The 12,930-nt window shown below is 47.1% G+C and overlaps 1 protein-coding gene across 1 annotated transcript in view; it reads left to right on the plus strand.

Moving 5' to 3' along the window:
- LOC146007422 (uncharacterized) overlaps positions 1-12,930 on the plus strand; it is a 98,027-nt gene that overhangs the window by 69,940 nt on the left and 15,157 nt on the right. The window contains exon 10 of the mRNA XM_083145772.1: positions 2,962-4,155. Within this exon, the coding sequence (XP_083001898.1) occupies positions 2,962-4,155 (1,194 nt within the window). The remainder of the gene's footprint in view (positions 1-2,961; positions 4,156-12,930) is intronic.

The raw sequence follows: 12,930 nt of genomic DNA on the forward strand, positions 1-12,930 counted from the left end.
GCTGGTGGAGGAGGGATGATGGTAGGGGGCTGGTGGAGGAGGGATGATGGTAGGGGGCTGGTAGAGGAGGTATAACGGTACATGGGCTGGTGGAGGAGGGATAATGGTACGGGGGCTGGCGGAGGAGGAATAACGGTATGGGGGCTGGTGGAGGATGGATAACGGTACGGGGCTGGTGGAGGATGGATAACAGTACATGTGCTGGTGGAGGAGGGATAACGGTACGGGGGCTGGTGGAAGATGGCTAATGGTACAGGGCTGGTGGAGGAGGGATAATGGTACGGGAGCAGGCGGGGAAGGGATAAAGGTAGGGGGCTGGTGGAGGAGGTATAACGGTACATGGGCTGGTGGAGGAGGTATAACGGTACGGGGACTGGTGAAGGATGGATAACGGTACAGGGCTGGTGGAGGAGGGATAACGGTACGGGGACTGGTGAAGGATGGATAACGGTACAGGGCTGGTGTAGGAGGGATAACGGTACATGGGCTGGTGGAGGAGGTATAACGGTACGGGGACTGGTGAAGGATGGATAACGGTACAGGGCTGGTGGAGGAGGGATAACGGTACATGGGCTGGTGGAGGAGGGATAACGGTACATGGGCTGGTGGAGGAGGTATAACGGTACATGGGCTGGTGGAGGAGGTATAACGGTACGGGGACTGGTGAAGGATGGATAACGGTACAGGGCTGGTGGAGGAGGGATAACGGTACATGGGCTGGTGGAGGAGGTATAACGGTACGGGGACTGGTGAAGGATGGATAACGGTACAGGGCTGGTGGAGGAGGGATAACGGTACATGGGCTGGTGGAGGAGGGATAACGGTACATGGGCTGGTGGAGGAGGTATAACGGTACATGGGCTGGTGGAGGAGGTATAACGGTACGGGGACTGGTGAAGGATGGATAACGGTACAGGGCAGGTGGAGGAGGGATAACGGTACGGGGACTGGTGAAGGATGGATAACGGTACAGGGCTGGTGGAGGAGGGATAACGGTACATGGGCTGGTGGAGGAGGTATAACGGTACGGGGACTGGTGAAGGATGGATAACGGTACAGGGCTGGTGGAGGAGGGATAACGGTACATGGGCTGGTGGAGGAGGGATAACGGTACATGGGCTGGTGGAGGAGGTATAACGGTACATGGGCTGGTGGAGGAGGTATAACGGTACGGGGACTGGTGAAGGATGGATAACGGTACAGGGCTGGTGGAGGAGGTATAACGGTACATGGGCTGGTGGAGGAGGTTTAATGGTACAGGGCTGGTGGAGGAGGGATAATGGTACGGGGGCTGGTGGAGGAGGTATAACGGTATATGGGCTGGTGGAGGAGGGATAACGGTACATGGGCTGGTGGAGGAGGGATAACGGTACGGGGGCTGGTGGAGGAGGCATAACGGTACAGGGCTGGGGGAGGAAGGATAACGATACGGGGGCTGGTGGAGAAGGGATAATGGTACGGGGCTGGTGGAGGAGGGATAAAGGTACAGGGGCTGGTGGAGGAGGGATAACGGTACGGGGGCTGGTGGAGGAGGGATGATGGTACAGGGGCTGGTGGAGGAGGGATGATGGTACAGGGGCTGGTGGAGCAGGAGGGATAACGGTACGGTGCTGGTGGAGGAGGGATAACGGTACGGGGACTGGTGGAGGAGGGATAACGGTACGGGGGCTGGTGGAGGAGGGATGACTGTATGGGGCTGGTGGAGGAGCGATGATGGTATGGGGCTGGTGGAGGAGGGATAATGGTATGGGAGCAAGATGGCCTCACACATGTGCGCTACAATCTCTACGCATGTGAAGTCTATTAACTATCGCCATGGTTTGCGAATTTGCAGCCGTGCAATCAGGTCTGAATAACCCCTAAGGTTTGATGCGTTTGGTGTGGAAGGACATGACTGACCCGCACAGACCCATAAACTCCGCCCCATCCAGCACCTGTGGAGAGGAGACTGTGAACCAGACCTTCTCGTTCCAACATCAGGTCCTCACCTCCGTAAATGCTCTACAGAATGAATGGACACAAAACCCACAAAAACACTCCAAGATCTTGTGAGAAGCCGCCCAAGAGCCGTGGACGCTATTATAGCTGCAGAAGGGGGACCGACCCCATATTACAGTATATATATTCGTATACACCGTCAGTACAGTCCCTGCTGGTGTAATGGTTAGGTGTCCAGAAACTTGTCCAATACTGTATTTCTCCTGTCCAGTATCGTCTTCATGTACATTTCATGGAAATGTTTGTTCAGGACATCTCATAGGTTACAGTATAAGTGTCGACAGATAGTTGGTCGACAATAGCCGACACCTGAAAACCTCAACATGTGCTTTTTTTCATGTGGGGTTTTATTGGTTTCAATTTCTAGATTTCATCAAATGGACCCTAAATTAGTGTATGGCGTATATTTTTTTTATTTGGGGGGGTCAATCCCAGGATTGAAAAATTGTCCCAGAATTGGCATCCCTAGTAGACACATGAAAAAGGAAAACATTGAAAAAAAGGTCGACGCCATAAAATGTCGACATGGGTTTTTCCTATTTTTTTGGGTGTGTTATCGAAATCTGCCGATATATAAGTGTAGTATGTCCTCCTCACTTGGGCCTTCGTACATCGGTGCCTAGCTGCGCTCTGCTCACTGCTATAATCTGACTCTTGGCCCACTTGGATTGTGACGTAAGGACAAGTTGGTTTAAAAAAAATAATCATGAAAAACTCACGTCAACGTTTTCATTCGTCAACCCAATTACGGATATCTTCTAAATGAGGCCCATGCCCTTCTATTAGACCTCTATTATTAATATAAACGCTTTTACTCCATATATCTTAAAACGCCATTGAATACGTTATAAACTATTTATAAAACGTGTTTCCCAATTCGATGAACATTTCATCTTTATCGGACAAAGTAAAATCGGTTATGGATCTATATTCATATATACATTTTTATTTTATTCCCAACAGATGGAGATAACAGCAGTAATATCCCTGAAGCCTATACGATTGGATCGCCAGACTATAAAATAGAAGATATCATCACACAGGATTCCCCAGGGGAAACCCGAATGATCCCAATTATACACCCAGCACCTCACATTTTAGCTATGTCATTGGAACCCCCTACTAACGCAGAGACTGTTACACCAAATACATCTTTTAGAGAAGCCAACATCTCTATATGTGCTGTAGATGGAAAATGTTTTACACCGGATACTTCTCAGCCAGCTAAGGCTCATGTGAAGCCATTTCCATGTTGCGTGTGTGATAAATCTTTTACATTTAAATCACAACTTGTTAAACATCAGAGAACTCACACGGGCGAGAAGCCGTTTCCATGCGCTGAGTGTGGGAAATGTTTTACACAGAAATCAGATATTGTCACCCATCAGAGAAGCCACACAGGGGAGAAGCCGTTTCCATGTTCTGAATGTGGGAAATGTTTTACACAGAAAGCAGCTCTTGTTGCCCATCAGAGAAGCCACACAGGGGAGAAGCCGTTTACATGTATGGAGTGTGAGAAATGTTATTCGCAGTTATCGGCTCTTGTCAAACATCAGAGAACTCACACCGGTGAGAAACCATTTACGTGTTCAGATTGCGGGAAATGTTTTACACAGAAAGCGCAACTTATTTCACATCAGAAAAGTCACACAGGGGAGAAGCTGTTTGCATGTGCTGAGTGTCGGAGACGTTTTACACATAAATCGAATCTGAACAGACATCAGAGAAGTCACACGGGCGAGAAGCCGTTTCCATGTTCTGAATGTGGGAAATGTTTTACACAGAAATTAGCTCTTGTTGTCCATCAGAGAAGCCACACAGGGGAGAAGCCGTTTACATGTATGGAGTGTGAGAAATGTTATAGGCACATATCGGCTCTTGTCAAACATCAGAGAACTCACACCGGTGAGAAACCATTTACGTGTTCAGATTGCGGGAAATGTTTTACACAGAAAGCGCATCTTGCTTCACATCAGAAAATTCACACAGGGGAGAAGCCGTTTGCATGTGCTGAGTGTCGGAGACGTTTTACACATAAATCGCATCTGATCAGACATCAGAGAAGTCACACGGGCGAGAAGCCGTTTCCATGTTCTGAATGTGGGAAATGTTTTCCACAGAAATCGGCTCTTGTTAGACATCAGAGAACTCACACAGGTTAATAGCGGTTTCCAAGTTCTGAGAGTGGAAAATGCTTTACACAGAAATGATATCTTGTTATAACCGAGACATTACATAGGTGAAAGACAGAGGCCTAATTCAGACATGATTGCAGGGCAAATTTGTACTTAAAATGGACAAAACCATGAGCACTGCAGGTGGGGCAGATGTAACATGTGCAGAGAGAGTTAGATTTGGGTGAGGTTTGTTAAAACGGAAAAATAAATTGCAGTGTAGTTATAAAGCAGCCAGTATTTACCCTGCACAGAAACAAAATAACGCCTCCCAAATCTAAGTCTCTGCACTTGTTACATCTGCCTCACCTGCAGTGCATGCTTTTGCCCAGTTTGAGAAAAAATTTGCCCTGCGATCAATTCTGGTGATTTTTGACTGTGCCGATTTTCTTTGACCAGTTTAAAAATCGTGACGGGTGAATCCAAGTCGCCCTAAAAATGGGGGGAAAATAAATTTTGTTCCGATTTAGGGAAATGATTGAAGTCCCATCCTATTAAAGAATTATTCACTTAAAGTCCCCTGTGAAACTTTGTAAATTGAAAGTATTTTCTCAAATGAACAGAAATCAGTAAAGGTGTCCAAACACGTCCCGATACTGCCGATGTTATGTGTGCTTTGAGATGCGCGCTCCCGCGGCGTCTCATCGCACAGTACAATAAGTGTGTGGTGCACATACTTTTTGTACTGTCTTTTTATTGCATCGCATGCACAACGCATGGGATGCGATGCTAATTTAGCTCAAAAGGCACGCCAGTATCGGGGCGTGTATGGGCAACTTTAGCCTTTTTATTTCCCGCCATTGTATAAACGTTTGAGCCGATTGTTGTAATTATATTCTTGTGTATTTGTTATTTTTCTTATCTATTTTGCAAGGTAATAAAGATTAATTGGGTATATTGAAAGGAAAGTAGGTACTTGTGTAGTTTCATGGCGGCAGGGAAATCATATTGCATGCGATGGTACTTGTGTAGTTTCACGTTGCCCCTGCCCGCAGATTGCATCGCATGCAAATTGCATGCAATGCAATTTAGCACATCCCCACTGTCCACGTCACCCCGAAGCAGGGCGAGCCCCACGAGGGGATGCGGTACGCGTCCTCCCGACCTGTTCATACCCCCACTATCAACGTGGGTTTGGAGCTGACTTTATAATGTGTGGATTACTTGACGTGTATTCCGCTGCACCCACAACGCTTCGGTCTCGTTTTCAGCGTCCCCTTGTGGGGCTCGCTGTGCTCGCCACACTTTGTGGTGAAGTATCGCCGGTGACCACTAGAGGCCGCTCAACGGACCATATTACTCCTTAACAGAAAGTGAAACCAAAATGATCTGTGACTGGAGTTTGACTCACGAGCTGAATTTTTTAAGTATTTGATTTTATAAATGGGCTTTCTAAATTAAATATATTGTTCTATCACCTCAATGTGCTCCTTTAATTGATTGTATTGACACAATAAAGCATACCTCCCAACTTCCAGGCTCAGAGAAGAGCTACACAGGCCCTGAAATTAGGGGGCGTGGCTTAAAAGGGTGTGGGGTGTGGTGTATAATTGCTTTTTCTCACGAGGCCACGCCCCTGCTTTGATGCTGTGGGGGCATGGCCCAGAGGCTCTGTCAGCCTCTAGCCATGTCCCCAGCCCTTCTGGCTGCGGGAATAGACGCTGTGCTCAGCAGATGACAAGGGTGTCCGCCCCCCCACGTGCAATGTACAATGACGCAATCGTGCTGGCCACACCCCAAAACACAACGTACCTTTGTAGCTCCGCCCACATGCTGCCCCTTTCTTACCCCTTCAGCTGCCCAGCCCCCCATGTTTTGAAGGAACAGGCTTCCCTCTCCCAGAGGGCAGCCATAAAGTAGACCACCCTGACATAAGTTGACAAGGCCTCCGTATCAGTGTACCATGTCCCCGTATTCCCTCCCTCGGCACACTGTTATATTATATTGTGTGATCTTCCCATTGTCGACCTAATGCTTGTGTCCACCTTCTGTCCACATTGACCTTAGCCATACCGAGCTATTTAATATGTCAACCTAATGTATCTGGGTAAAAAACCATCTACAGGAGCATTTGCAAACTGGATACCAGCACTGAGTGGCATTACCGCAGGGTTCCGGCATTTGCAAACTGGATACCAGCACTGAGTGGCATTACCGCAGGGTTCCGGCATTTGCAAACTGGATACCAGCACTGAGTGGCGTACTGCAGGGTTCCGGCATTTGCAAACTGGATACCAGCACTGAGTGGCGTTACCGCAGGGTTCCGTGCTGGAGCCTCTTCTATTCGACATATTCGTTAATGATATAGAAAATGGACTACTAATAAGCGATTCCATCTTCACGGATGATACCAATGCTGCTTTCACACCGCAAAACCTTAGACCCGGTATTCAAAATGTTTCTTAAAATGGATCAGAGCAAGTTAAACCCCTTTCACGACGCATGTTGTAAACGCTATTTTACCGGTTAATTACCGTTTTTGTACCTTTCACATTGAACCTGTTTCACCCATAGAAAAAAGTTGTGGTTGTGTGGCTGTGACAAGAAATAGTTTGGTGCACCCCCCCCTGAACATCATATATGTTGCGTATATATATATATATAGTGGGCGTTGCTGGCTGACAGATGACCCAGGCAGCAGTCAGCACTGAACTTGTCCCGTTCCGTGCATATCTAATGACCGGGTCCCCGCCCCCTGTATATGTAATGAGCTGGATTACAGCTCATTAGATATGCACGGAGCGGGACCAGCTCAGTGCTCACTGCTGCCTGGGTACTAAGGGGTAGATTTATTATCTGACGATCAGGGGAATATGCGCTATCTCCGTGCCGTATGGCAGGGGATATCACTTACCCTGATCTATGACACCCGCTTAGCAGGTACTTTAACGGCGGGGGTGTGGGGCAGGAGGCATATTTTGTATTGCGCCCCTGCCTTATTTATGAACGGCCAGCATCGCTGAATGTTCCGCCCCTCTGCCCGCAGCTATCGACTTCGACAGCTGCAAACGGCGATGCCCTATGCCCACAGCAGGGACAGCGCTGTCCCTGCTGCTGGATCTGAGCTGCACTGGGGATCTTGCGCATGCACAGTCAGCCGGCCAGGGAGGGGGTAGACAGCGCATCAGTATTAACTGATGCACTGTCTCCAGGAGGGGACATCGCAGAAGGGGGGAGTTAGCCCTCCCCCGCTTCGGCCGGCAAGATGTTGATATATCGTGTCCCCTCCTGCTTCGCCTCACTAATGAGGCGACGCAGGAACTGTTATAGCGTCGATATAATAAATCTACCCCTAAGTACCGGTTCTGAGCCATTCATACTGCATAAAAACTGGCTCTGAACCGTTTTGAAATACCGGTTTTCTAGAACCGGTAAATTCACTCTGGCGCTATAACAGTTTCAAAACATTTTAAAAACTGCAATATACCGTGTTATAGCTGCGGTGTGAAAGGGGTATAAAATGTACAGGGTACTTAAAACAGATCAGGGTGTCTCCATGCTACAAGGGGCTTGGACAAACTTGAGGAGTGGGCAGATAAATAAAAAATCTGTTTCATCCCCAGTTAGACAGATCTCACCCTAGCTCAACCCCTTCTGCTCAAATCAAACTATCCAAACTTCTTCAATCTCAACTAACACTATACAATCTATACGATGGATGGAGAACCCTATACCCTTCGGCAAAAGGATTTACACATTACTCCCCACCCTACGATCTCTACACCCGTATAGATTACTTCTTTGTCGACCGAGATACAACCCGAAAACTTCGAGCTGCCCAAACACTCCCCCTCCCCTGGTCAGACCACTCCGCCATAATACTTGAAATATCTATATCCCACACACCCCCTACTAACCGTACGTGGCGTTTAAATGAATCTATTCTTCTCAAAAAATCTAATATCACAGACATCACTGAAGCACTGAAAAATTTCTACACTGAAAATGCGACCCCAGACATTGCCCCCTCCCTGTTATGGGAAGCTCATAAAGCCACCATCCGTGGCCTTCTTATCAGCCTTACCTCAAGACAAAAAAAAAATCGAGGCCCAACGCATCATGGACCTAGAAACAGAATTAGCGAATCTGACTCGCCTACATCCACACAGACCTAAAAAGAAACTTTACTCAAAAATCTTAACGATTAAAGGTCAATTGTCCCAAATCCTCTCTAAAAAAGCAGTCAGAGCGCTGCTGTGGGCGCGTCAGAGGTTTTACGAAAAGTCAGATAAAGCCGACACCCTCCTAGCCCGTAAATTACAGGCCAAACGTACACATAACCGTATAGCCTCACTCCGATGTGCAGATGGCTCCATCACATTCAACCCCACAACCATGTCATCTCAATTCAGGGATTATTATGCATCCCTTTACAACCTTCCTTCTGCTGACCCCCAACACATACTCAACATGCAACAATACCTTACTTCCTGTCATCTCCCAAAACTCTCTATCTCAGACATTTCGTCACTCAATGCCCCCATTACGACAGAAGAGATCACATCAGCTATAAAACAAATGCGAAGATCAGCGGCTCCCGGCCCAGATGGCCTCACTGCTCTATACTATAAAAAATGTACCACCCCCTTACTCCCGATGCTCCACTCTTTATTTAATTCATTACTCCAAGGAGAGCCCCTCAACGAAGCTACTACTAGAGCTAACATAATTGTCATTCCCAAACCAGACAGAGACCCCCTCGAGATCAAGAATTACAGACCTATCTCCCTTTTAAATGTAGACCTAAAGCTCTTCGCAAAAATACTAGCCAGTAGACTTGCCCCTGTTCTGCCTTCCCTCATTCACCCCGACCAAGTCGGCTTCGTTCCAAATAGGCAAGCCGCGGATAACACCAGACGACTCATTAACCTCATACACCTTACAAATAATAGATCCTCACCAACTCTTGTGGCAGCCCTCGACGCCGAGAAAGTCTTTGACAGGGTAGCTTGGCCCTTCATACAACAAACCCTTATGGCCATCGGCCTACACGGCGCCTTTTACAAAGGTATATCAGCCCTCTACCATAACCCTTCAGCGTCTGTCCTTGTTAACGGATTAATCTCAGATCCTCTTCTCATTAGAAATGGTACCCGCCAAGGTTGCCCTCTCTCCCCCCTACTATTTGCCTTGATTATGGAGCCATTAGCGGCTAGAATTAGATTAAGCCAAAACATATCAGGTATCACTGTAGGTAACCGACACCACAAGATTGCACTATATCCTGATGATGTCATTTTGACCTTAACCGACCCCTGTGCTTCCCTTCCAAACCTATTAGAAGAAATCAAAACCTACAGCCAACTCTCAACTTACAAAATCAACACTGATAAAACGGAATTACTAGCCCTGCATATCCCAGACCTCAGACTTCTGCAAGCCACCTTCCCGTTTAGATGGCAAACTGACAAACTCAAATACCTGGGTATCTACTTAACCAAATCCTACTCTAGCCTTTATACAGCCAACTTCCCCAGACTACTCTCCTCCATTAAAACAGACCTTGCCTCCTGGACTAAACATTATATATCTTGGTTTGGACGCATGTCAGCAGTTAAGATGACTCTATTACCCCGCCTATTATACCTATGGCAAACTCTTCCTATACACATGCCCAGTATCATACTTAAAAAGCTCCAAACAGACATCACCATGTTCATATGGGCAGGGAAAAAGCCTAGGGTTAGAATGCGACTTCTACACAAGCCTCGTTCTGCAGGAGGTCTCGGAATCCCTGACCTATTGAAATTTTACAGAGCCACCCAACAGAGTCTGGACACATATAGAAGCAGCTTCTCTCCAAATGTACTCTCCTTATAGCCTTCTTTGGACCCCTCAGAGACAACGCCCACGAAACCCCAACATATTACCCACTATTCGCTTTACCCTATCCATATGGGACCTCTGCTCCCGGCTTTATCAGCTCCGATCTTTCCACCCCCTCCTAATCCCTTTATGGAACAACCCTAATTTTGCTCCAGGTATAAACCACCAAACATTTGACTCTTGGACCCGCAAAAATATCCTATTTCCATTAGACATTGCTCCCCTTAACGCGTTCCCCTCATTTGCAGATTTACAAGCCCGCTTCGCCTTCCCCAACTCGGCATTCTATCAATTTCTACAGTTACGCCACTTTCACAACTCAATAACTAAGCATCCCCTGACGAGAGACAAAACCACTCTAGAGTCCCTCTGCCAGTCTCATCACACGACCAAAGGATTGCTCTCTACTATCTATCAAGCCTTACTCACACAATTCCCCCCCCCCCCCAAAAAGAGCCCCAAGAAATAGCATGGGAACAGGAGATAGGGGAGACACTAACTATCGAAGACTGGACAGAAATCAGAACGGAAATCACCAAAAGCTCTATATCAGTACGAATAAAAGAAAACTCCTACAAGATATATTGCAGATGGTACCTGGTCCCTTCCCGTCTCCACTCATTCTACCCCTCCTCTTCCGATAGATGTTGGAGGCTATGCGGACATCGTGGAACCCTGCTGCATATATGGTGGAGTTGCCCCCACATCCGATGTTACTGGACTAAAATTCATAAACTAATATCCGACGTTCTTGATATCACAATCCCAAGTTCCCCCTATTACTCTCTATTGTCCCGTCCTATCCCTCAAGCTCTTAGTCACCAACAAAAGCTAGCCAAACATATTCTGAACACAGCCAAATGTCAAATTGCATCAAATTGGAAAGCCGTTACACCCCCCACAACAGTAGCCACTATTAATGCAATATGGCAAACCTACAGACTAGAACGAATTACCGCAATTCTACACGATACTCCTGACCTCTTCATTAAAACCTGGTCACCATGGACTGCACACTTTGGGGCCGAACCCCCTCTAAGCACCATATGAGTACACCCATACACTCATACTAGTCCATATCAATGTAAACTCAACATACACAAACTGAACCAACCGGCTAACCCCCCCCCCCCCCCCCCCCCTCTACCACCCCTCTCTCCCTTCCTACCCCTCCCAGAAATATTCCAAAATACAACACACGTTTGAGTGCTATCTTCAAATGACATTTCTAACCGCAACTTACTATCATATTACTTTGACTTCTCTATCTTGTGAAGTCCATCTGCAGGCACTCATATAGTGTTCTAAATGTCCCAATGTACAATGTATTGTTTGATATGCTTCGTGCAGTATTTGTGCAGTATGTGCACTGGATGTACAACTGTATTGTTTGCAACTTCATTGTTTGTACATTGTTTCTTTTTTGCTCACTTTAAAGAAAAATAAAAAAATTATTCTCAAAAAAAAAAAAAATCTGTTTCAATGTTGCTAAATGTGAGGTCATGCATCTTGGGAGACATAACCAGTGTGCTAGCTACACTCTAGTCTTGACGGTGTAGAGTTGGGAGAATTGCAATTGGAGAAGGCCCCCTAGGGCAGAGGTTCCCAATCTTTTTTGATTCACGGCACCCTAGAGTATCAGATTTTTTTTCACGGCACCCCTAGGCCACCAAATAAATAATTAGATTGAGTTTATATGTGATTCTTAGGGTCAGTTATGTGGTAAAGGGCAGGATTTGCTGCTGTTTGTACACATTTTATGATTGACAGCCACCAGCACCGGTTTTGCTCATAAATAATTAACAATTAATAATTTGAATTGGTCCTGGACCACCAACCCAGGGCACCCCTGCATGTGTCCTGAGGCACCCCAGGGAGCCACGGCACACAGTTTGGGAACCACTGCCCTAGGGCCTTGATGGCTAACTGTAACACTCCAGCTGTTGTTGAACTACACGTCACAGCATGCTCTGCATCAGATTTAGCATGGCCAGAGTAGCAAAACTGAAGCAGAGCATGCTGGGATGTGTAGTTTAAAAACATCTGGAGTGTCAAGGTTAGCCATGAAGGCCCTAGGGGTACAAATTGATAATAAACTCAGGTGCAATGCTCAGCGTCAGGGAGCAGCTAATAAGGCCATTAGGATGCCAGCCTGTATGATAAGGGGCATGGAAACAAGGGATGACGCGGTATAAGGCCCTGGTTAGACCCAATCTAGAATTCGGAATGCATTTCTGGACTCCACAATGCAAAAATGGACATGGTAGAACTGGAAAAGGTTCAGCGAAGGGCAAATATATAGCAAGGGGCCAATGTAAGGAACTATCAGACACCCTCTGGACCGCAATGCCGGTGAGCAGGACATGAAGGCATCCACTTATACTGGAGGAGAGGAGGTTTCGTACACTCAGGAGGAAGGGATTCTGGTACCTGTTTCCTAGAACGGCACCCACTAAGCAAATTGCTTAGTGGGCGATTCTGCGTATGAAAATCGCATCGCGTACCGTGTATAGTGCTGTGCGATGCGATGTCCATGTTAAATGCACAGGACTGCTTGTACAATTAAATATCACATAGGATTGCATGGCACCAAATGCGATGCAAAGCGATATTTGATTGTATAAGCACCCATGCCATGAGATGTGATGGGTGCTTACTATGCCATGTAATGCAATGAAATGTGATATGTGCATAGTATGGCATGTGATTGTAAGCATCTCTTTGGATTTTTTGCGTCACCCCCAGTATCCACGCCACCCCGAAGCGGGGGGACGTGGAATACATGTAAAGTAATCCGCGTCCGCTCGCCACGCTTCGGGAGCCGACGTGGATAGTGGGGGTATGAAAAGGTCGGAGGACGCGTTCCGCTGCGCTCGACACGCTTCGGGGTGGCGTGGATAGTGGGGGTGTTTTAGGAACACATTCACACCAA

The sequence above is a fragment of the Crinia signifera genome, chromosome 6 (assembly GCF_055691185.1).
Source record: "Crinia signifera chromosome 6, ASM5569118v1, whole genome shotgun sequence".
NCBI classification, from domain to species: domain Eukaryota; kingdom Metazoa; phylum Chordata; class Amphibia; order Anura; family Myobatrachidae; genus Crinia; species Crinia signifera.